This window comes from Cygnus atratus, chromosome 6 (genome assembly GCF_013377495.2).
Source record: "Cygnus atratus isolate AKBS03 ecotype Queensland, Australia chromosome 6, CAtr_DNAZoo_HiC_assembly, whole genome shotgun sequence".
Taxonomy (NCBI): Eukaryota; Metazoa; Chordata; class Aves; order Anseriformes; family Anatidae; genus Cygnus; species Cygnus atratus.
The window spans coordinates 1,965,980-1,992,385 of NC_066367.1; the positions used below are offsets into that span (position 1 = coordinate 1,965,980).

General features: G+C 33.1%; 2 protein-coding genes across 4 annotated transcripts in view; one reads left to right on the plus strand and one right to left on the minus strand.

The window, feature by feature from the left end:
* DNAH7 (dynein axonemal heavy chain 7) overlaps positions 1 to 26,406 on the plus strand; it is a 103,879-nt gene that overhangs the window by 53,907 nt on the left and 23,566 nt on the right. The window contains 18 exon segments of the mRNA XM_035536796.1: positions 12 to 167; positions 1,430 to 1,598; positions 3,668 to 3,791; positions 4,664 to 4,883; positions 6,105 to 6,265; positions 6,267 to 6,975; positions 7,822 to 8,051; positions 9,100 to 9,430; positions 11,162 to 11,516; positions 12,757 to 12,935; positions 14,273 to 14,476; positions 16,591 to 16,754; positions 18,991 to 19,145; positions 20,044 to 20,234; positions 23,396 to 23,529; positions 24,221 to 24,256; positions 24,258 to 24,424; positions 24,427 to 24,553. Of these exon segments, the coding sequence (XP_035392689.1) occupies positions 12 to 167; positions 1,430 to 1,598; positions 3,668 to 3,791; positions 4,664 to 4,883; positions 6,105 to 6,265; positions 6,267 to 6,975; positions 7,822 to 8,051; positions 9,100 to 9,430; positions 11,162 to 11,516; positions 12,757 to 12,935; positions 14,273 to 14,476; positions 16,591 to 16,754; positions 18,991 to 19,145; positions 20,044 to 20,234; positions 23,396 to 23,529; positions 24,221 to 24,256; positions 24,258 to 24,424; positions 24,427 to 24,553 (3,812 nt within the window).
* Positions 4,765 to 26,406, minus strand: part of SLC39A10 (solute carrier family 39 member 10) — a 106,939-nt gene continuing 85,297 nt past the window's right edge. The window contains exons 14-16 of one of the 3 annotated variants that reach the window (XR_007708521.1): positions 14,740 to 14,809; positions 11,151 to 11,276; positions 6,790 to 6,965 (exon numbers count right to left, since the gene is read on the minus strand). The gene's annotated coding sequence lies outside the window, so the exon portion shown is untranslated. Of the gene's footprint in view, positions 4,893 to 6,789; positions 6,966 to 11,150; positions 11,277 to 14,739; positions 14,810 to 26,406 lie in introns of those variants that run through there. The other 2 variants (XR_007708522.1, XR_007708523.1) reach the window with 2 other exon arrangements.

The following is a 26,406-nucleotide window of genomic DNA, read 5'->3' on the forward strand; positions in this document are numbered from 1 at the left end:
AATTCTTCCAGAATTTTCTTTTAAATAATTTGAATAAAGAAGTCTACAAGCCACTGCTTATTAACTTTTCAGCACAAACTACAGCAGCTCAGACTCAGAATATTATGACGTCTAAGCTGGACAAAAGGAGAAAAGGAATTTTTGGACCCCCTCTTGGGAAAAGAATGGTAACCTATATATTTCTGTATGTAAATAAGTGTTTAAATGCAAACAAATATGTGAATGCATTATTTTCTCAACTGATTACAACTGATATCAAGAAAGGTTGATCAATTTCAAATAAACCCTTGGAATTCTAGTTCTTATTTATTCTTTTATATTTAATTTCTTATGTTTCCCATCTTCTTTATTCCTTCTCCTAGTACTATGCATATTGTTTTAATCAACAGAAAAAATATTATGATATGAATAATGGTAAACAGTATTATCATACTTCCCCCTCCGTATTTTGTGATATTTTCCTTTACATAAGAGTTCTGTATAGGTAAGGTGTTGCTAAAAACATAGCTCTTGACAGTCTTGTGGTTTCTGAGTTTTATGTAAATCTAAAATCGGGGTCATGGTGGGTTTGACACTTGGATTTTGCATGTTATGGGGATGCTACAGAAGCTTGTTCAGCCCTCTCATTGTTAGCCCTTGTTGTTCATCTACACAGGAATCAGGGAAGGGGGATGTGGAGTAAATCAAGAGGGCTTACGTAGCTCTGGGGGTAAAAAAAACAAACAAACAAACAAAAACAATGTAGAAACCCGGATGGGTTTTTCTTGGTTCTCCATTCTCCTTGATCCTTGTGTTAAAGGGTCAGTAACTCTCCTCAAAACCATCTCAGTATGGTGCTCAGATAACAATGCTAACAAGGCTCATGATTTAACCTGTTTTCCTTTTCACCAAATTTCTGCTCTGTATCAATTAAAGGAAGAGAAGAGAGATAAAATGCATAAATGTGTTTCTAGAACTTGCATTAGTTGCATTAGGCAACTAATACCCGTGTCAAGATTTTTCCTGATCAGCAGTGGCCTATGCTTTAGGAATAACAGTCTCAAGAAAGATGTAATGCTTAATACATTTAAAAACAGAACCATAGTCTCAGCAAAGTTTCAGAATTTCATGGGTCTTCTTGACTCCATCTTTTTTCCAAGAAAGGGCATATAAGTAGCACAGAAAGGTTTAAATAGCAAGTGTTATTTTGCTATTTTTCATTAAATACACTGAGATAAAAGAAGAGAAATACAGACTTTCTCTCCTCTATAGTTATGTTTTGGAATATCTTTAGAATTGGCACAGTTACTTCTTAAGTTTGGTTTAATTTAACTCAGCAGCGATTCCATTAAGAACTTAAGGGCCATTTTTCAAAAACACGTAGTGAAGTGTATTACTCCCATTCACCAAAATAAATAAATACAAAATCCTTTATGTTTCCCTCTTTCAGGTTGTATTTGTAGATGATGTTAACGTGCCAGCCTGAGAGGTCTATGGTGCTCAACCGCCTGTTGAATTACTAAGGCAGTGGTTAGATCACTGGAATTGGTATGACCTTAAGGACTGCTCAATGATTAAACTTGTAGATGTTCAAATTGTGTGTGCAATGGGGCCACCAGGTAAGAGATGTATAGTCTATGCTTTATCCTGTTTCATTGGTTTCCAAAGGCTGAATTCTTATCATTTTAGTTTGTATCTTTATGGCTAGGGATAGGACTCAGTGAACCCTTTCCTTGTAGGAAACATGAACAGAAATCATAGCAAACTGGCTGAGGGGCAGCAAAGAGACTACACAAATCTGCCAGGAAGACACATTGCTTTCCAGGATTTTTATTCAGGATTTTTGAAATTGTTTTGGTCTAATGAGACCATCTTCTTCAAAACTTTTAAAAATAGCACTAAGTGGAGGCCTGCAGTAGATAAACCTTACATTACTTGGCAAAAAAATGAGGGAAATCATATGATGTCGAGGTCATTGTATTTCTCATAGCCTGTGTACATGTTGACTATGTATAGATAGTGATCAGTGTTGATTTACTTTATCATTTTGTTAGTTAGAAATATTTTATGCATACTTTATCAATTAAAATAAGGAATTAGTGTTTCTCTGATACTATTGTGTTTACTTTTAAATAATCTGTACACTCTATTTCCTTCAGTACAGTAGGAATTGTGCAACAACTTCATGCTTCCTGAAGAAGCAAAACTGCTTCTTGCAATCATTTATCAGTGTGTTCAAAGCACTTCATCTAAGCATCAGTCTGTGGAACAACTGAGCAGAAACTGCGAAGGAAATGCATAACTTTATTGCACTCCTTTTTCACATTGGAAATAGCCAAATCTTGGAGTTGCTTTTTCTGCAAAGCCTCCCTTCATGCTATGGTCCTGTTCCAAGTGACTTTGGACTGCCTTCCAGTCTTCTTATCGTTGAATGGATTAAAAACACACACACACACACACACACACACACACACAAAACTGATCATATGTACAAGTTGAATCAAATATATTTTGAGAACTCACAAAGTTATATTCTTCATTCCAGTCTGTGTTTATTAATTTTTTTCTACTAATAAGAAATTAAAATCTGAAACCTGCATGTTTATGTAGTGTTATTAAAGGAAATATAGAACTATTTAGAGCTACTTTCTTAAAGTTAGAATTAAAATTTATATTTGAAAAAGATTATCTTTTGGGTAAAATTCATATTTATATCCCAATAGCTTGTTTAAATTTGCCATCAGTGCACGTGCAAAATTTAACGTGCATTGTAAAGTGCTGTGTCCAGGAGACAAACATGGTATGGAAGGAATTACAATGAATAAATTACAATGAATATCTCTCCTTTGCCCTATTCGGGATAAAATAATGAGATTCCTAAGCAGATACTAGTAATATGTATACAGTTATACATGTATATATACAGTTTATATGTGAATATAGACAATTACTAGTTCTGCTTAGTCTCAGCTGGCTGAATGTGAGGCAGCTCCATGAGTCTTATGGTTTCATTAGAGCAGGGTCACACCTGAGCTACTACGTCACGCCTCTTGACTTACTGTGCTAAATGCGTTTGCCTTTTGCTATGGTCCTGATGTTAGGAATGGTACATTGTCCACTTTTCAGCTGCTACTTCCTAATTTGCTGCTATAAGAAGCTTTAACACATTGTGCAGCATCTTAGCCCTGAATTCCCAACAGAAGGAACAAATATCCATTACATTTTACATTTTCCTATTTCCGTACATGTCTTTGTTATCCAAATCACAGTATAGTCATAGCAGCTACTAACTCTAGAACTGGGATGAAATTTAAATCTAATAAGGTATACAGTACTAGTTGTAAAGGCTTCTTTTGTGGAAATGCTTTCAAAATCAAGAACGTAGGTTTGGAATTTATGATAAAAGCTTTCTTCTGTAACAGAAATGTAGTTAAAATAGTGTAAAATTATCCATCTATAACTTGACCATTTCAATCTGTATTTTACAGATTATATCTTACAGGAGAACAGTATGACTGTTTTTACTGTCTTGTTGCTTTATTGCTTTGTTGGTTTATGACGGTGTGGTACTTTTCGATGCAACACTGCTAGCTAAATCAAAGATGACTATTAGAAAAAAAAATGCTAGTTTTTCCCTGTTTTACTCTAAGTTTTTCTGTTATTTATATCATTGCTTTCTAATATTTAGGTGGCGGCCGAAACCCAGTGACACCACGATTCTTGTGACACTTCAATAAAGTTACTAACGAGTTTGATAATGAATCCATGTACACAATTTTTTCTAGAATCTTAGACTGGCATCTGACTATATGGTAAGGAACCTCTAGATATTGAGAAAAATCAAAATGAGTATTTAAATTATGGTACTAGGAAGTCTCAAAAGATATGTCATAGGACGCTTCTCTTGAAAAGAAATGTCCATCTTTTCTATTCTGTGCGTTTTGTAGTATTCATTACTCCACAAAACTAAGGCTCATGCAAAAATACTCCAGTGGAGAAGTGCCTATTCTGAAGTCTCCAACCAAGTCTTAGATTAGCTGAAGCTAAATTCAGTTATTTGGGATATTTCTATAAACAGTATTCTTTGATGTATAACAAATAATAGTAGAATTTGGTTAGTCGTTATTCAAAGACTAGAACTGGAAACTGTTCTTAAATTTCTTGTGGTTTGAGAAGGCTTATTCTTTCTTTGGCCTTTCACCACGGCATAATTTTTGATTCTATGATTAGGAATTTTTATATTTTTATTTAAGTTCTACTATTCTGTCCATTCTGACAGCTAAGTCCCAAAAGACTGTAATATTTCATTTCTAGACGAGGCTTGTGCTTTGACAGCTTCTGACTCTCTGAAGGGAGAAGACAGCAAGAGTTATTTGACCTACTTCACTTTTGCTAATCATAAAAATGGAGGAAAAGGGTATTAATTAGTTGTCTAACATAGCCAAATTTGTCAACATGTTCCACAGTTACTAGATTTGATTCACAGACAGAGTTAATCTTGTTGATCCAGTAAGAGAACTAAGATTTGTAAAACTGCCTGTGAGGAAGTATAATCTTAGAATTTTAAAATTGGCATGGACTCAGAAGTAAATCAGTATACATACATAATATTATTTATTAATTCACATGCTAGTATGATGGAATTGTGAGATTCACCTTGTTCTTATCTTTTATAACTTGTCAGTTATAGCTTTCCATCACAATATGTAGAATTGACTCCACAAATTATTAATGGAACCATGCATATGTATAAAGAAGCTATGAAGAATCTGCTTCCTACTCCAGCCAAATCACACTATTTATTCAATCTCCGTGATTTTTCACGTGTAATTCAAGGTGTTTGCCTGTCGAGGCCTGAAACAACAGAATCCACAGGAATGATGAAACGTCTTTGGGTTCATGAGGTAAATCACCTAATAATAAAAAAATAATATTTATTATAAATAAGAAAAAGATGCAGATTTGTTTATAAAAGTTTTTGTAATATTATTCTGCATTGGTTAGCAGCTGTAAATTGATATTACATTCATGAGACAGGATTTTGTCTATTGTATGGGCAGAGGGAATGAGACTTGTTCGAAGTATGAATCTTCTCTCAGTAGACAAGCTGACTGTTGATTCCTTCACTTTCATGTGATTACGTGCCCTCTGCAGCTTTGAATGTCTGCACAGTCCTTTCCATTTCTTCTCTTCTTCCTCCCCCAAAACACAAATTAATGGTGAGAAGAACAGCAAGTAGTCCTGGGTCATGGGAAATTTTAGTAATCTAAAGTATGGTCCCCACTTTATTTTTTTCTTTCCGGTCTTCTTTTAGAAGAAATTCCTGATCTTTCTGTTTTCAGCAAGTGTTTCCTAATCTTTCAGTCATAATAGGACAGACACTCTAGAGAAACTCAAGTGAACCATCCTTTTTGAGGCAAGAAGAGAATGCTCCAAATAGGTGGTATCTACTTTTTTTTTTTTTCCCCCTCTCCTGGATTAAAAGAAAGCAAGGTTGTTGGTAATTGTTGCTTTTTAAATATTTAGCAGTAGTTCATAGAATCAAATCAAAATAAAGTGACCGTGGAAGAAATCTTTAGTGATCATGTAGTCCACTATACTCCCCCAAAGCCGGATCACAAAGAAAAGATCAAGTAACTTTTGAAGTTTTTTTTAGAAATTTCTTAGAGTTCTCTAAGTATGAATACAATCTATTCCAGGTAATCCATTCATGCTGTTCACTATCTTTTTCATTAAAAAGATTTTCTAATATTCAACTGCAGTCTTCTTTCCTGAAATACAAACCCATATCTTGCCCTATCTTGCAGTATACAGAAAGATCAACATACTCCTGTCCTCTTTGCAGCAGCCTTTTATACATTTATCTAATATGTTAATAAATGTGCAGTGTGTGTATATTTCCATACAGACTTTCACTTTAATTCCAAAAAAATATTACTTGTCTCAACCGTTCAGATTGATTCTAAATATGTTTATTTTTTTCTATGTAGTGAAGTTTAAGATAGATATATATATATTATTCAATACATAATCTTTTGCAGATTGGTATTTGTTTTATCTTGACTAAAAAATATAAATTCAAGTGCAGAAGCAACTATTAAAAGAATTACATTTTTATCTTACAGGTTCTTAGAGTGTATTATGATCGCTTGGTGGATAATCCTGATGGGGCTTGGCTTGTTGGATTTATCCAAGAAGTAGTGAAAGATGATTTACATGAAGACTTTCACAAACTTTTCCAGAATCTGGACTTCAATAACGATGGAAGAGTGGAAGAAGATGACTTGTAGCTTAATGTTTTGTGATTTTCATGACCCTAAGAGAGATGACACTAAATACAGGGAGATTAATGATGTGGATCAGCTGAGATTAGCTGTAGAGAGTCACCTCGAAGAGTTTAATAACTTGAGCAGAAAACCAATGCAGCTTGTCTTGTTCCAGTTCACTATAGAACATATTTGTAGAATTTCCCGCATTCTGAAACAGCCTCGCAGCCATGCCCTTCTTGTTGGTGTTGGAGGTAGCGGTCGACAATCTCTTACTCGATTAGCAGCCCATATGGCTGAGTACAACCTTTTTCAGGTTGAAATAACTAAAAGTTATGGTATCAATGAGTGGCACAGAGACTTAAAAGTCATACTAAGAAAATCTACTGAAGCAGAAATGCAGGGAGTTTTCTTGTTCACAGATACACAGATAAAAAAGGAGTCATTCTTAGAAGACATTAACAACTTACTATATGCAGGTGAAGTGCCAAATCTCTTTGCAGTAGATGAGAAACAAGAAATTTGTGAACAAATGCATCAAATAGATCGCTAGCGGGACAGGACAAAACAGACTGATGGAAGTCCTATAGCTCTTTTTAACTTGTTTGTTGATCGCTGCTGAGATCAGCTTCATATAGTATTGGCAATGAGTCCTATTGGAGATGCTTTCCGTAATCGCCTTCGTAAATTTCCAGCTCTTGTCAACTGCTGCACACTAGACTGGTTTCAGGTTAAAAAAAAAAAAATAATAATAAAAACATTTTTGTTGGGCTTGTTTTTTCTAGGGGAAATGCAATAGAAATAGGACTTCAACCCTTTTTGTAAAGTAATTCTCTTTGGTCCAGTTAGCAGTGAAAAATACCTTAGATTTTCTTAGCATCATATTTTTAATTGTTTGCATAATTAGAATCATCTTGACTGTAATTAAGGCCAGTATAGGCAGAATGCAAAATCATCAAGAAAATAAATATCAGGATGTGGTATAAAAGTATAAATGGATGAGCACAGTACTGTAGACACTATAGATTTAAATATCTATTATTTTCTTCTATTATAAGGACTACCAGAATCTATGGTCCAAAAAAAGTTTGAAATCTCTGTCAAAGATAGATTTTTCCTCACTACTCTGCAGTAGGATTTTTTTCCATCTGCATGTTATATACAAAAGGCTTCATACATAATATTTAAGAAGTAGGATTTAAAGAATCTGAGGAAATTAAATTTCATCAAGTTTTAAAAGGTCCTACTGTATCTTTAAACATTATTTTAAAAAGGAAGAACAGAGACAGTCATACACCCCTATGGATACACTGAAAATGCAAAATTTTTCTTATAGTAAAAGTATTTCTTCCAGATGAAAGAAGATGGTGTCCTTGAACTGAATCTCTAGATCCTAGATATTTGAATTCTTTCCTATACTGTTATTATCCTGTTTGATAATGATGGATCAGGCCATTTCTTTATGCCTCAGTGTCTTCATCTATGAAATGGAGTAAAGATACTTTTTTTTAAAAAATATTTTGAGATCTATGAGTATGAAGTACTGAATAAGGGAGTGTTTATTCATTTGTTTCAGACATGGCCTGAAGATGCATTAGAAGCAGTTGCCTCTTGCTTCTTGGAAGACGTCGAAATGTCTGAAGAAACTCGAAGTGGGTGTATTGATATGTGTAAAAGCTTTCATACATCTACCATTGTTTTATCTGACTTATTCCATGTGGAACTGCAAAGACACAACTATGTTACACCTACTTCATACTTGGAATTGATCTCCACTTTTAAAACTCTACTTGAAAAGAAGCGCACGTAAGGATTTGTATTTATGACCTTTTCTAATGGAACCCAAGTTCTCAAAATATTATTTTCTATTTCCTATAGCTAATCTGAACAAAACAAATGAATTGTTTCTAGTAAATTTAAATTGATAGAATTGTACATGGATTAAATATATTCCTAGGACATGTACTTGATTCTTGGACAAAAGGTGTGACTTGATGCCTACAAAATATTCTTGCATTAGAACACTTTTAGCATCCCTAGTGTAGCTGTATGTTGATCATATATATATTATGCTGCCAGAATAATTAATGCAGTCTGCTTCCTCTGAGATTTGTTGGAGGATGTCTCCATCTTCTGAGTTGCTAGGTGCCATTGGCTTGCTAGTAGGGTACAGCTGTGCTATATCTGTGCAAAAAGGACCTCCATATGCATATGCATATCTGTTCTACTCTCATGGATGCTAAGATGAAGTTCCTTTCCTTTCATTTTAGTCCCACTGGTAGGACACTGCCATGACAATTAGGACAAGTGCTTAATTTGACCAGCAGGCTGTGTGAAGTGCTTTGTGCAGCAAGAAATTCCAGGAATAAAGGAATATAATCTTGAATATAATGACCTAATGTCTTTGGAATTTCTTCACTGTTGGCTGTCCTCAGAGCCATTCACATTCTGTTGCTAAAATGATTTTGCTCGATTATATTAATATTATTCTAACCTCACCTCAACTAATAATTTCCTCCTACTCCTTCTCTTGTCTGTTAACTACTGTGTCATCTTGATTTTTTTTTAGCTCCTGCCAACAAAGTGGCAAGCAAGAGCTTAATAAGCACTTATTTATCTTTATGTGACAATGTATATATTCGTATCCCAACTTCTGAGTATGCATGGTAGAACAGGTAAAGATTATGTCTCAAGTAACCCCTGCTATGTTTACTATTTGTTGAGCAAATTAAACAAGCATGGCAGAGAATTTGCTTATTCAGAGTAGTGAGAAATCGGGGGAATGGGTCCCAGTGAATGAAGTGATCAAGTACTGATAAAATATCTTTATAATATAGTGGTGTGTTTTTTTCAGTAAGGTGATGGAAATGAAAAGAAGATACGAAGTTGGCTTGGAGAAACTGAACTCTGCTGCATCCCAGGTAGCCTTAATGCAGTCTGAGCTGGAAGCTGTGCAACCTCAGTTACGGGAAGCTAGCAAGGAAGTTGATGGGATGATGGTAGTTATTCAAAAAGAGTCCCTGGAAGTAGCCAAAACTGAAAAAATTGTGAAGGCTGATGAAGCGGTGGCAAATGAGCAAGCTATGGCTGCCAAAGCCATCAAAGATGATTGCAATGCTGACTTAGCTCAAGCCATGCCTTGTTTAGAAGCTGCTCTGGCTGCCCTTGACACTCTAACTGCACAGGTATGTCTAACAGTATGTATTTATGCACTAGAGAGGCATTCAGAGAAACAAAAGCATGGAATTATGTGTCTTTTCATATTTTACATGATTCTAACAAACACAAAGTTTTATAATTTGGAAACTTCTTGAAACCTTTAAGGTTTTTTTTTCTAGCCAAAAAGCTGTAAGACTAATTTTTATGAGCTACAGGATCAAATATTCTAGATATTTCAAAATTCATAGTTATAAAAAATATTCTGAGTTAGCAATAGAGAAGTTACAAAAACTATACTTCTCATTTTCTTATTCAGAACCTGCCAGCCTGTCAACTATTATTTCTATATCCAGTCTTTCAGAGCCTAGAAATCGAAGTTGTGATTCTGTGTCTCCCTGTGTTAAGGACACACAGTCTTCTTAAGAGCATGACACTGGAGGCAGACACTTCTGGTTTTATGGTCTTCCTTGCCTAGATAATATTTTGACCATGGCAGAATGAAAGGAAGTTTCCCAGATTGTAAAAGTGAGGGTGGACTATGTGTACTTCTGCTGTTGTTGCTAAAATGAGAATTTTCAAATACTTTCAAGGAAATCCTAGCTGGAAAGCAGTTATTTTGTTACATACGGTTATTTTTTGGTATCAAAAGTTTTAGATTAGGCCATTATCAGATCATTGGCGTGGTTTGTGAAAATAGTACATGACTTAGTCACTTCAAGGCAATTATACTTGCGAATAACAAAACAAGAACAAGGCTTTGAAGGCCAATGAAGTAATTAATTCTTTAGCTGCTGTGAATGCCTAGTGTATCAAAGAAAGAAATATTATAATACAAGAGAAAAAAATGAAGTAGGAACTTCCAGTGGAAAAAAAAAGGAGGTTTTTCCTTAAAACATAATTAAATATCACGATGAAAATGGACACACATACCAAAAAAAAAAAAGTGTGTGTAGGAAAGCTTACAGATACAAAACTCTCTGATTCACCCTACACTCCTCTCATGATAAGCAGAGCAGGAAACAAGTTGCAAATTGTGCCCATAAACTAGTTAGTTTACTAGCTTTCTGTTTAATCAGTTGTGCACTGTGTGTAGAATTGTTTAATTCTTTTATATTATTTTCTATATTTGCATTTAAAACTTTGCTTATTCATATCCTGTTTTCTTCTCATTACTAGTGAATGAAGAGAGAAGCTGCATCATCAAAAAAAAAGAAAAATTTGTTTCTCAGTGTTTTTCTTTCTTTCAGTTGTTTCTTCCCTCATTCAGTTCACTCTGGAAATTTAATAACTGACCAGAATATGAATAGATTCATTTCTATACTTGGTGTGTATAGATGTTTAGTTCTGTGCTGAAGGCAGTTTTTACCTTATGCTATCTTAAATTTACTAATACACTGCTGAAGTGATTCTTTAAGTTTGAAAGTATCATATTAGAGCCTGAACTGAAGCGTAGAGTTGAAATATCTAAATTTATGACTGAAGTGCAATGCCCACTACTGACTTAGGAGCAGAAACAGTACAACTAAAAATGATTTACAGATGAGATTTTTTTTTTCCTCCTATAAACTGATTGTTGACTAGGTTTCACGTCTTTTTGTTTAAATGTTTAACCTGAATAGCACCTTAAAGAATGAAGTAGAGTAGTAAAAAATGAAATAAACATTTTTCTAAAAGAAAATTATATATATATTTATAAGCTACTAAAGGTTGTGCTTTTGTTTCTTGTTTGTTTGTTTGTTTGTTTACCTGTTTTTAAGGATATTACAGTAGTTAAGTCCAAGAAGAGTCCTCCTGCTGGCGTCAAGCTTGTAATGGAAGCTATATGCATCCTTAAGGGAATAAAGGCAGATAGGATTCCAGATCCAACAGGTTCTGGAAGAAAAATTGAGGATTTCTGGGGTCCAGCTAAGAGACTTCTGGGTGACATAAGATTTCTTCAGTCTCTTCATGAATATGACAAGGATAACATTCCCCCAGCTTACATAGCTATCATAAGAAAATAGTATCTTACAAATCCTGAGTTTGTACCAGACAAGATTCGAAATGCTTCCACAGCAGCAGAGGGTCTGTGCAAATGGGTCATAGCCATGGAGTTTTATGATACATAAGTATGTATAAAAAACAGTTAAACTGATCTTTTTAATTAAATTTATTTTATTTCAATACCAAAAGAGATCTGAAATTCTTACCAGTGGGAAATTTGAGCAAATAAAGAAACATTCACTCATATCAGATATCAATGTTAAGGTGTAGAGCCTGATTTTCAGTTCTAGACTTTTCTGAGAAGGCATGGGAGCAATATGTTCAGTTAGCAAATAAAGTTAACCTTTTAGAAAGCTGCATAGTGACAGAGGCATTATTGAAATGTCTTTGGAAGCTTCTGAAAGTCATATCAAGCCCGAAGGATATTTTTGGTTACACGTTGTATTTGATGCAGTGAAAAAGGTGTGCTTAGTTTTGATGATGTTTCCTAATTTGAAACATTAGGAACCCTCATTTAACAGTAAATCAGACTGGGATGACTAAGGCCAACTTGTAATTTGAAATTTGAGTAATGGTAAGTAGCACATGCTTTCATTTGAGAGGATGTTTGTTACTTGACAAACAAGATAAGTAAATGCATACTTGGTAAAGTTTTGAATTTGAGAACAACTTTGTAATATTATAAAGGCCTATTTTCAGAAAGAAAATTAACTAAAATTGTGGACCTTAAAGGGGACATGTAACTTACCAGTAAGAGAGGGGATTCACTAGTTATGAGGCTAATACTTATGGGATACCGTTTCAGTTGATCTAGGGCATTCTAGCATGTTTTCTTGTTTCCTTTTTTTTTTCTTTTGGAAAGATAGTATGTTTTTGATTAATATGATGCTTCCAGTATTTTCCTCATGAAAGCATCAATGGAAAAGATTGAAATCCTCAAAGTCCTCAAAACTGGAAAATAGATTGTTGGATATGAAAAGTTTTTTTTCCTCTCTCTCTCTTTTTTGTGTACAGTGTGTGTGTAACTTAATATGATTATTTGTGTGTTTCTAATGGCACAAATCTGTAATGGATTCTAAATTGTAATCAAGTGGGAACACAATTTGGAAGGATAACCATTTTCACTTTAAAGCATTAGCTCTTATTACAGAAAATTTTGCAGAAACTGCTTAAGCCAGAAAGTATCAGCACAGAAAAAAGTGATGAATGCCAGTTGTGTTCAGATATCAAATAATGAAAAACAGAATGTTGCGTGAGCTACTGAGTAGTTATTTCCCTTCATCTTTCCTATGCTCATATTTTTAACGCTAACCCTGGATTGACGGTGTATCTTTCAGATGTTTAATTTATTTTTTGGCCTTATTTAGAGTGACAAAAAATGTTGCACCCAAAAAACTGAAGTTGAATGAAGCTGAAGGAAAATTAAAGATTGCTATGGATGGCCTAAGAAAGAAACAAGCAGACCTGAAGGAAGTTCAAGATAAATTGGCTATACTCCAACAGACTCTGGAATCCAAGAAACGGGAGAAGGCTGACTTGGAAAATCAGGTATATGATGCAAAAAATGAACTGTTGTTCTGTTCTTTTTTTTAGAAAAGATATTTAAAATTTGTTTCTCTCTCAAATGAGATTTCTCCTTTTAACTGCCAATATGTTGAACAAGTCCTATTCCTAGATCACCATTTTTTTATTTCATTATAATGGTCTTGAAGTTACAAATAGGCAAAGCATGAGGAACAAATGATTTAAAATAATGAAAAATGTAGATACTATGAATTTAGTGATACCCCTCTGCTGCATCTTCACTCATATCTGCTTTCCTGTGAGGTGGTAAATTTTTAATGATTGTACTAAAAATTTGATTATTTATTAAATTGTAAGTCAGTACATTTAAAGTTTTGAAAGCCTATTTACACCTTCTGTGCCAAAACAATTTTGAGAACGTTCATGGTAAACTCTGCTCCTGACACATAATAGCCATTATGTGTGCAGAGATAGGCAATGTTTTGAAGATGGTCATTTTTATTTATTTCTAAGATTTACAGTACAACACCATGAGGTTTTGTTACAAGAATAGTATCAGAATTTGAAATGGAGCCTTAATTCTTGTCTGTAGTTAAACTCAGCGCTTTGTGTGTTTCTTCTGTATCCTGATATGGTAGTGTTTGGAAGAAGGGAGGACTAAACTACCTGAGCAGTTTGTTACTAGCATGGTGTAAATTGGCTGCTGTGGTTACCAGAAAAGAGAGAGGGTTTAACAGCAACAAGAGTTGGCAACATTTTACTCCTGTCCTGCAGCTGAAACGCGTCTCTACTACATAGTAAAGAACTCCAACAGAGCTGGATTAAATTCCTCTTAAATGATATTTAAATAATATTTTTGTTAGATTCTAAACAAACTTGGAAGGATGGCATAGTTGAAAACCTACAAAAGAAACACGGATTATATATTCATAAGGAGGGTTTTTTTTTCACAGGAAAGAACATGCCTACTTTCATGAAAGAAACAGTGATCTCTCTGAGATGTTTTTTTCTCTTGTGACATGTCAATCATTTCCTTGACTTAATATTTTCCAGATCACATGCAGAGCTGTTATGAATTACATGTTTTATATTATTTTTCTTTCCTAGTTTAGGTGAAAAATTAACTGAAATTTTATGGAATTTACTGTGTTTACTGAGATTTACTGTTTACTGAGATTTACTGTTTACTGAGATTGTTTTTGCTCTTTAAACAATTCTATTGTAATCAGAAGTTTTCTTTCTATTCCATGAAATTATATAGAAAACACCTGCACAGAAAAATAGCCTTTGAATGCTTTTGATGTTTGTAAAATATCTTTAAAGTGATCATGTAATATAATCAACTATTTTTTTTTTCTAAGGTTGACTTATGCTGCAAAAAACTACAGCGAGCAGAACAATTGATTGGAGGCCTTGGGGGTGAGAAAACTCGGTGGAATGAGACTGCTTTGGAGCTGGCAAGGCAGTACATCAATTTGACTGGGGATATACTTATTGCATCAGGAATTGTAGCTTACCTAGGAGCCTTTACATCCAGCTACACAAATAATATGCACAGTAATTTTGTCTGTTTTGTAATAATCTAAATTTAATTCATTTTTATTCTACTATAAAGTTTATATTTTTAAATTATATTTTAATAGAATTTATAAGAACTGAAACATTATCATATGATTTTGAGTTTTGTTTATAAGTACTGTAATGTACTTAATGCTATGTAAAGGATAGAGTCCTTTGATTGCTTCTCTTCTTTAAAGCAATTGCCAGTAACTTTATTCCTCATGGCTCTGCTTAGTCCTATTCCAATCAATGGCTAAATTCTCTTTACCTTTAGGGAAGACAAAATCAGCTCCTACTTCAGCAGCAACACAAGCAAGTTCTGAACGTGGAGTAATTCTCTATAAAAAGAGACAAAAGATACAATAGCTCAGTAATATAGCAGATGTGTGCTTGTAACTCCCAGTGAAATAAATAGACATTCTGAATACTACAGAATCTTAACATGACCGTTGATTTTAGGTGTCTCAATTTTTAAATGTCAAAATTAGCTTGACTTTAAATTTTTTTTTCTCAACACCGAAATATCCCACTGAATTTAGCTGGAGAAATTAATACCTATCTCTGAAAATCAGATCCAGGTTGTTGTAAGTTGCTAAAAACTAAGAGAAAAAAAAATCCATACGTCTTATTTGAACATAGATGTAGATATAATCCTTACTTCTGGTTCCCCTTGTTTTCTATCAAAGTATTTTGTCCATTTTTCTTTAGGAAATTTTATACTGTTCTTTCAAACTATTGTTTTCTTCATAACATAAATATTTTGATATTACTCTTTTAAATCTTTCTAGAATGGGAGTTTATGGTATGATTATTTATAGTGTAAATAAATAGCAGCATTTACAGTTCCCAATTATGTAATTTTTAGTGTTCTCTTTTATGGTTATAACCTTCATTCTAAGTAACTCTCACTTTGTGTCTGGGTAGGTAGGATTATTTCTGGTGAAATATCTGAAATGGTTCTGAACTGTATTCCTGGCAAGGGTAGATAAAAATGTAGATGATATTCATAAAAGACATGTAGAGACATATACATGCTTATTCACTAAAAATGAATACATATTGGTTTCATATGAAAAGCTTAGTATAATTTCTGTCTGACTGCATAGGTTTTTTGTTTGTTTGGTTTTGTTTTTTTTCTTTCTGTGAAATAGTAGGTATGGATTCCTGGTTGCTAGTTCTTACTCTTATGATTGTGCAGACACACATTAATTAGGTAACTCAAGAATTGTTGGATGCACTTTTGTTCAGTTCATTTCGCCTGCTCTTATTCTTTTTATCCCTCTAGTTTTCACAAAGAAAAGGTTATATCTTTTGGAATATCAACCTTTTTTATGCGAATTGATAAATCCTTTATTCACCATCTCTGTGAATGTCTCTAGCTCTTTAGACCGTTTCCTTTAGCATATCTGTTTTTTGTTGCTTGGGGCTTCAACAGCTAGTTTATAGTTTAAAATACTATAGCATACTTCTTTGACCTTACACGTATAAGGTGTAATCATATATAAGATTGTGCCCATCATGTGAACAGACTTTTTCTATAAAATTTGTTTCTTTAGAAGCATTCTTTCTAGTGGAATACGCTTTTTGGTTTACACATATAAAGGTGTGTGCCTTCATTTTTATTATGCACCACACAAATTTATAATTTACACAACTGTATTGAGTTATATGATACAACAGTGAAAAGCAACACTAAATGGTAAATCGTTGTGTTATTAAAATGTTAAGTTAGCTAAGTCTTGAAAAGTGCTTCTTATGTGTGTCCCAAGGGTTGAGTAATGAATTGTTTTTTTGTTTGTTTGTTTTTCCATTAGAATATGGGCATTTGTTCTACACTCATTCTATAGTATGGAAGACTACTGAGATGGTAATAAAAGCATACTAAGGTTCTGACCAAGTAAACTTCTATTTTATATATAGAAATCACATGCAAAGGCATTTTTAGAGACATTTTTAGGCACCTTAGACAGAAGCATGAGTTTCTTTACATCTGAAGATATAGTGATCTTGTATGTAGCAATTAGTACAGGAAATGTGTTGGAAAATATATATTTTTATAGTTTTGAAAATTTTGTGAATAGACAAAGCTTTAGTTAATGTTTGCTTTCTTCTTATCTAGATGCAAACTAAAGAATGGACATTATTTTGTAAAGCAAAAGACATTCCTTGTTCTGATGATTTTTCCTTAACAAATATCTTGGGAGAACCAGTGGAAATCAGAGCTTGGAATATTGCTGGATTACCCTCTGACACATTTTCTATTGATAATGGCATCATTATCTCGTGAGTAAAAAATAAATTCTTATAATGAATACTTGTTATTAAATACCTTCTTACAGCATGCTTTTCATTTAACTACCTGTGTAGACAGGTTTTTTTTTGCTGCAGAGCTGGTCTAAACTGTATAGCTGGCTTAACAACCAAAGTTATAAAATTAAAAATGACAGGAATGTTTCAATTTATAAGAAAGAGTAATAATTCCTTTTCACTCTCCTCCTTTTTAATTTCTATTGATTGCTATTATGATAATACCTTTTTTTTTTTTTAATTTTTTCTTTTTCCTACAAACACGCTGCACACTGGATTGATTACTCTTCAGTTTAAGACATCCTAAAATGCTTCACTCAAGACAGGGGAAAAAAATAACCTTCAAGTAAATATATAAGTATTTATGACAATACATGTTAGTAGTTGATCAAATCTTTATGCTGGAGTAAGAGGAAGCTATTCACAGGAGAAATACAAAGCAGTAAATATTGTATTCTGCAGCTTGGCTTTATCAGTATTTTAAAGTCATGAGAAATGCAAGAAGTGAAGGAATAGAATTTTCAATACTTTTCCTGTAGTATAGCCAGTAGTTACGGAAGTAATCATCCGTCAAAAACTACAGCTCTTTTAATTTTAAAGAAATACGCTAGTATCAGTTGCTACCAAGAAGCATTTCTGCAGAGCAACTGAAGATTATTCTGCTAATCTTTCTATGAGGGTCACATACTTTTTCTGTCAGATGGTACTGGAGATTCTATAGGTAATGTCTCAACTACTTTATATTCTATAAAGAGTTTTCCAGTTTATTTTGACAAGTGGTACAAGATCTTAACATCTAAGCTTGCGTTGTGACTGTTAAAAAAAACCTCTCAGTTCTGTCCAGTATGCTTGCCAATACAATGCTACTGACTTTCAGCTACTAGGTTTTGTTCTTAAGGCAACTGAAGTGGAATTGACCATGAAGCAATGTTGCTTTGATTGGTGTTCTCTTCGTGATTGCTACCTGTTCACTTCCATTCACATCTGTTAGTTCTGTCTTTTCTGTATAAAGAATAAAAACCAGGTTAATGGCTGTCAACTAGGCAGGTGCCTAAGTGAAAAACAAAACATTGTAAAACAGAAGTAATGCACTAGCTAAAGAACCTCAACATATTTTCACTTGACTTTAAAGTTAGAATTGATTGTATGTCTGGAAGCAAAACTTCTTCCTGAAGTTAGCAGATATGTGCTGGGATAATGAATGTAGTATGTAACTTCTGTAAGCAATTACTGTATTAATAATTCAATCACTCAGGCTAAGCAGTTGACAAATGTTAATGAATTCAGCACTTCCACAGTACATCCCATCACTTCACTTTTATAAAGCTTTAATCAAAATTCTCTTTGAAATAATGGAAGGATGATTAGCACTTTAAAACTAAATAATGATAGCTCTTAGTTTTGAAATCTGAGATTTATCTCAAATTGAAAATATGTATTATGCGTGTAATTACATGTTTATGCCTAGCTTTTATTTTAGGGCCCCAAGAACCATATAAAATGCATCTCAAGCCTTTTATAACAATAAATAAATTAATAAAGCAGAATTACAGATATTTTTGGAAACACATACGGTGATTGCTTATGCATTCCCATCAATAAAAAATGATTTTATTGTTGATGAAAACTCTGTGTGTTTGGCTGTTATAAGGGAACACTTCTTTAGTTAATGTAACTACATGTGGTAGAGAATACTGCAAAAAAATCCATGAAGTAGTTACCAAGTCTGGCAAAAAATAAAATCCAGAAGTTCTGCTTGTCCATTGCTGCTTTAGAGTTAGGATCTAAAAGGTAGATACCTATGAAGCTGCTTACATGTTTCCTTTTATTCTAACTGTAAAATCTCTCTTCAGTAGAAAATTCTATTAATTGGCTTGAAAATGCTAACTTATTTTTATCATTACTATATTAAAACTGTTCAAAATTTCCAAACTCTAAGTGGTATTTTTATTTTTAAAATGTTAAAAAATAAAGTGAGATGAAACTTTCTAGGAATTAAGTATTATTCTTAAGTACTTTCTTAGAATATCCTCCCCCTTAGAAAGGGGGATATTATTTTTTGTAAATAAAGTATGTGCCTACTACAATTTTATACTTATGTGCTTTTGTTGTAATGAAAAAGTAAATAAATTGCCTAAAATATCTACTTTGAGATAAACATTTGAATAACTTTTATTTCAGTTTTGAAAGTTTGTATTTTTTTTTCCTTTAGTAATGCAAGAAGATGGCCTCTAATGATAGATCCTCAGGGTCAAGTAAATAAATGGATAAAGAATATGGAAAAAGGCAATAGCTTGCATATAATCAAACTCAGCGACCCTCAATTTGTTACAACACTGGAAAACTACATTCAATTTGGTAGTCCTGGTAAGTTATTAAGTAATGAAAGTGTAAATTACAAAAGAACCTGGAGAGGGCACAATTAACTAAAAAATGGAACTCCGGTGAGTGTCAAACATTTCTCTTTTTGATCCAAATTAGTGCGATAATAGTTGATGTCCTCACCCCAGGTAAAAAACTACTTCTCAGCACAATATAATCCTAATCCTCAGTTTAATTGGTATCTTTTAATTGCTCTATGAGACTTGTCATGTCTTTATTTTTATATTAAAATAATTTGATTTCTAAAAAGTAATGATGTATTTATTTGGCTTTTCTAGAGTATAAATTAATAGATTGCTAGACTATGATCATTTAATGATTCCTGTATTCTGCATAGTAATTTTACTGCAGTTATTTTACTCTTTTACCCTCAAACGTAAATAAATTAATGAAATACATGGCTAGCTGCAGCTATTTTTTAATGGATAACTGGACTACAAATAAAGAAATGGATTGTTTATTGTCAATTATTTCTCTCTTGATTTAGAGATTCTCATAGGTTTACAGAGAAAACAGAAGCAGACTTAAGTACCCAAAATGACTTCTATGCAACATGGCATTTAATTTGTTGTTAGGTCCCTTTTTAAAAATGGTAGCCTTAAACTGTTCTAATCCGCTGGCAGCAGTAATACTGGTAACATTTTAGTTGCTTGCTTGTAAATTGATACACTAATAATTAAGAAAATAAAGAAATTAAAGATACAATTCTCTGCTTCATTGTTCAATTAGCTGAATACTCTAAGAAACATAACCTTATCTGTAGATATTGCTCGATTGATGTTTTTGTTTGCATGCTACATACACATTATATGTATGTATTGTAAAAAATATGTATATATACATATGCCAAGATAGCCCTGGTAACTCTTGCGTTATGTTGAAGTGCTACTGGAGAATATTGGAGAAGAACTGGATCCTATCCTAGAGCCACTTTTGCTCAAACAGACATTTAAGCAGTCAGGAAGTATATGCATTTGCCTTGGAGACTCCACTATTGAGTATGCACCCGAATTCCGCTTTTATATTACAACTAAGCTGAGTAATCCACATTATCTTCCTGAAGTATCTGTTAAGGTAATAATCTTGAAAACAAATGTTCAAACTGTGTTTTAATTTTAAAATGATTCCTTAGCTACAATCAAGGAAGAGTTTCTGGCATTAGTTGATTCCTTCTCACCTGCTAACACTGCTCTTTTTGACACCGCTGGAAGCTTGGTATCATCTTGGAAGTGTTGACATTTCTCATACCTAATATTTCACCTTTCAATTCTGTCATTCTTTAATACTGTGATAATACACTTTTTACCAGTTTGTATCTCCTGATTCTGTTTAGTCACCTTTATTGTAAAAATATTTACAGGGACTTAATATAGTAGTCACCTCACATGATAACTCTAAATTAGACTTTCATATTCAAGATTTTTATTTGTAGTAGAGTTAGGGACAAGAGTCTGAGCAAATTTTGGCACTTTACCTTGTTTATAAAAGAAAATGTATTTCCAGATTTGTGTATTTGATAACAATAGCCATTTTTATTTTTCCATTAGGGGAAAAAAAAAAAGTTGTTTCCTACATGAAAGAATAAAATTGGTGGTTTATTCTTCTAGAAGTTGCTAGGGAGATGTATTCCACTTTTTATTCACCATTGCTTTTACAAAATTGTTTATAGAAAAATATAGAAAATTTACATGTTGGTTAAGCATAGGCTAGTGAAACACAGAATCTTGAAATCAAAATTTTGTAAACTAATGTGATATTCAGCAAAATAGAAGAGTAAGTTAAGTTTTAACCATGAAGGAGTACTGATGCAGGAAAAATGCATGAAAAATAATGAAAGGGAATAACTTTGTTCAGTTCAATAAACATCACCTATACGTTGATCTTTTATCAAAGAAGTTAATTAGCTGCAGGTTCAGAAAAAAAGATGAAATATGAAAATGCGAAAGATTTACTCAGAGTACATATGCATTTAAAATGTATATGAAGATTATTTCCTAAGAAAAGTTTTTTATTTAACAGAATTAAAATCTCCTAGTTGCCAATCAACAGTCAATACAGACTTTAGTTTGTTCTATGCAGCCAGGTGTTAATTGCTGTAACAAGCAGCAGTTTGTGACATTGCTGGGTATACTCCTAGCTACACACGCCGCCGAGCTAGCCAGCTAAGGTGGCTTATGTATACGGAGAAGTAGGCAGAAAAATAACATCTAATTATTGCTGCTAATTTGCTAATATATAATTATTGTTGCTAATTGCGACACACATTGATGTACTTGTCCTAAAGATTACTCAGGAGCTAGCTAGAGAATCTGGTTATTGTTATGGTTATCATATTTCATAGAAAAAGATTGTACTGAATTCTGATGTGTCTTACATAGTGAAACATTCAAAGACACACAGAAAATATATTTACATGTATTTATAAAACGTATGTATATTTGCAATGATTAGACACTGAGTAGTTTTCCTCTGTTTCTAAGATTATTAATCAGAAATAGCACAAGTAAAAAAAAAAACACTAAAAAGATAATTTTCAGCACTGCTGGGGGGAAGCTGAGTTTTTATTTATGTCCATAAAAAATATAATTCTGTCTGTTGGGGACTAAGGAGGAATGCAGATTCTAACAGCACCTTGAGCTTAAACCTCAGAGTTTCAGGCATCCAAACCACCCAATGTTTCAGAGCATGGCAGCTCTGGTTGAAAGTTAACTCATAAAGCTGTATGTAGCTATCCTTCTACTTTGAGGAAAGGAAACTGAGCTTATGAAAGTTTCCTGATGTTTAGAAGCTTTAGGTACCTTTTATATTTCCCTTTAGACTACCAGTACTAAAGTTGCTAAACTAGATGGGGAAGAAATAGGCCATGATGCTAGTGAAGATACTACTGATTCTTAGTGTCATATATAACTGAATTTCCTCTCAAAATTCCTGTGTGAAAGAGCAGCATGATGTGCTCCGTTCTCCTAAATTATTTTCAGATGAGGCTTACAATAACAAATGACTATTAATAGTAAGTGATTTATAATGATAATAATGATTAATAACTATTGATAAGTTCAAGAATGTTAGAATACTATCCCTCCTAACTTTATAAACAAAACTTATGAAAAAAGACCTGAAATACTTTGACAACTTTCAGGTATTATTAGTGAAGGAAGCAGATCAAGACAAATCGATTTTACGATATCCCGTATCCTGACTGATCGTGAGGTTCAAGCTGAATGTTCTTTTGAAATAGTAGTCAACGATCTTCTGTGTCCACCAAGAAGCCCAAAGAAAATCTGTAGTCGCTATTAGGTGGTTCCTTAAAACCAATTCTTTCATCAGTCTTAAGCTGATAAGTAAATTTTCTTGATTTTTGCACTGTGTGCATCAACTATTTTCTAGCCTCCTGCTGGCATTGTATTCTTCACCTTTCACATGTGCAACACTATGCTTTTCTACCACTTCAGCCAGAGGATATGGCTTTTACTGGATTGGTTATAAATATGTCACAGTGTAGGAATTCTTTTAAATTATATATGTCACATATTTTCCCATGAGAGAGAGAATTATGTTATGCTATTTCTAGGATACAAATGCCCTTGGTAATAACAACACAAATTGCATGTGAACAGGGCCATTAAAGGGAGAAAATTTATATTGCACAGGCACTGCTAGCTTGAAGTAGAACTCCAGCATGTATGTTTCCAGTTACTTTACAAAAACAGCAAAGATTTTAAGATGTTTCTAAACACCATAATATTTCATCTGTGTGGGGCTTCATCTATTATTTTCATAAAATACAGTGTCAGCATCCCATTTACAGTGGGATGTTGAGGTTGAATGATTTTTGAAAACAACAGCAAATTTATTTACAAAATCTGTATATTAAGTTGAATCTTCCATTCATAGAAATGTCTCTAGTGAAAACTATTTAATGCATATAGGTATAAAATGGGAAGATTCTTCTCATATGTACAATTGTTCACTCATGGCAGATGGACCAATCACTTGAAGCACTGAAGTCCATGTAATTTTGAGGAATAGAATGGAATTCTAACCATGAGAAGGGTGCAACAAGAATGTATAGCTTTCTGGGCTAATCCTTGTGTTAGAAAGCCAACTCCATCTTAAACCCTCATCTTCCATTAATTTACTTTCAAATTTTGGTTAAGAATATTACCTGAATAATTAAAATAAATAAGCTTTTGAATTGCATATGGCTCTCTTTCAAAACCTCTCTCTTCTAACAGGTAACATTATTGAATTTCATGGTAACTTCAGAAGGACTGCAGGATCAACTTCTTGGAATTGTAGTTGCAAGAGAAAGGCCAGATCTTGAAGTAGAAAAACAAGCTCTCATCCTTCAAGGAGCTGAGAATAAAAGGTATCAAGATAACTTCCCTTGCTAGACACAGAAGCAGGTCTTAGTGTAAGAAAATATAAGGAGTAGAAAATACACTTCATATACTTTATAACACGTATCAGTTTTAACAGGAAATTCAAGACTACTTTTGTTTTTTAAAGGCTGATTAGGATACATGGTCTTACTCACATTCCTACTGGTTTTGGCTTTCTTTCACTGACATGGTTTACTGTTTCTCGGATTATAATAAAATGTTAAAGAGCTTAACGGGGTTGTGTAATTGCAAAATGTAATTCCTGATCCTGTCCTCCATTTTAATATGTTCCTTTCATGAAGTTGTTGACAGATGAGTTGCTGCCCTCGCAAATTTTGATTAGATATTAACGGATTTTTTTAGACATTTTTTTCATTGTGTGCTACATTTGCAGTTATTGTACATGCAAAACGCATCTTTTCCCCTAGGTCAAAGCATGAAATGTGCAGCATTCAAAGTATTGTGGCACTTTCTCCCTTTCCACTTGCAATAATACTGTCAATTTTTATCCTGAAATTAGCTTAATTTTTCAGAAACGTAAGGTAATGTTTAACGACCAAAAAAAAAGTTTTATTATATAATATACCTAGCACAAATAGAATCTACACATTATCTTTTATGGAAACTAGCAGAAAATTACTAATTTTCATATGTGAAAAAATTTGTACGTTATTTTAGGCAACTAAAAGAAATAGAAGACAAGATTTTAGAAGTTTTCAGCTTCAGAAGGAAATATTTTGGAAGATGAAACTGCTATTAAGATATTGTCTTCTTCCAAAGTTCTGGCTAATGAGATTTCTGAAAAACAAGCGGTGGCTGAAGAAACAGAAAAGAAGATTGATGCTACTCGTATGGGCTATCGTCCTATAGCTATCCATTCATCAATCTTTTTTTTTCTATTGCTGATCTAGCCAACATTGAGCCTATGTACCAATATTCTCTCATGTGGTTTATTAAGCTTTTCATCATGTCTATAGATAATTCAGAGAAATCAGAAGTTTTACAAACAAGGTAAGAGTGATAATTTGCCATTTGTAATTGATGTATTCACTGTTACTCCAGAGATGTTACCGTCATTTCTCCAAAGTGTATTGTGTCAGGCATTGCATTTTAAAATATTTTTTGTACGTCAGATATTTTTCTGGAAGATAATTTATTCATAGAAACAAAATGGTACGGTATAATACAGATGCAACATATTCCACTATTTCTATTTAGTAATTGTACCTCAAGTCGTGTGTGAAATTGCAGAGTACCAGATAGATAAATATGGTCCACTTGCTTTGACTTTATATTTCGTTTCATGTACTATGTATGCCTTCAAGAAACAGACAAACTTTTTCACACAATTGGTAAGAGAGAATTTATATGGAAATTATAAGGAAAGGTTATCTAGTTAATATTGGAAAAGTTATGGAAAGGTTATCTAGTTAAGATTACAAATGTCAATTTCTGAATTGTCCATTACTTACTGTCCATGCTTTGTTTAAATACAAGTTGTAGTACCTGGTAGGGTAGTGCTTAGAGTGTAGATTAATGTGTTTATTTTAATGGCATACTGGTTATAAAGGTTATTTTTTCATTAGAATTTGGTCAAGGTTTGTGCAATCTAAGACTAGCATAACTTTTTTTTTAATCAAAGATAAACCATTTAAGTCAGAGCTTAACATTTTCATATCATACTTGAAACTATATTCAAGATATACTTGACAAGGTATACAGACAATAAGTCTGTGTTCTATAAGCCTTGTTCTTTAACTCTTAAATATTTCTTTATGTCAAAAAAAAACAAAAAACTAAAAGCCTAAATTAAAGTAATAAAAAATGTTTTTATACTTTCTTGAAACAAAAACTTTGTTAGCAGAAATAAAGATACAAGACCTGAACCCAACTGACAGTATACATTCTCAGGGCTCAACTGGTGTAAGCTCATTTTAATAATTTTGCCCAGTGAAGAATAAACAGGCGAAGGCACAGAAAATTCCCCACGAATTAATAATTCACGTAGGACTGTTTGTCTTGGGCTGTCTTTACTAGTCATTTTTTTTTTTTACTAGTCAGATAGTCTTCACTATATGCTCTGAACTGAGATTTTTTAATTCTTTATAGTTCTGAACAATAAAATCTAGTTAGTTCTCTAAATCTTGGAAAAAAAGTTTAATTTTGTCCCATGGCTATCTTTGTGTAGTTTGTGCATAAATTGTGTGTATGTCTGTTTAATGGATGAGGAATCAGTAATTCTGAGAGGACTTAAAAGGCTAATTAAAAAAGGAGAATTTGTTACATTAATAATAATAAGATGGTCTATTTCGGTTTAGCTGAATAGAAGAAAAAAGATTGAAACATGAGACTAGAAAGGAGACACGGATCATAGAATGTTTTGGGTTGGATCATGCAACATAGCTTGCTCTCATCCTTGATCTACTTTCAGATCTTTCCACTTTCCAATTATAATAGATCACATTTAGGTTTTGGAATGATCACCATGTCTGAAGTGGAATACCCTCAGAATAACTACCTGCCAAAGGACTGGTGATCTAGATACTTGGAAAAAAGCCATAGCACCCCTCCACATCTTTGTTATTACCTTGAAAGAAGTACTTGAAATAATTGTGCAAATTCAGTATCTGCATTTCTAATCACCTGTATGGATTTTCCATTATTTTGACTAGGTATTCAACTGAACTTGAACTTTTGTAAAACAGACTCCAAGGAGGCCTTAGATGGTCTCCTTGCTTGTTTTTTGAAGAAAATTATTGATAATAAATCACGACTTTAATATATTTGTATTAGTGTATTGAGGAAAATAGTCTGTAGAATGGGAAACATACTTCAAATGACCATTAAAATAGGCTGGTTTGATT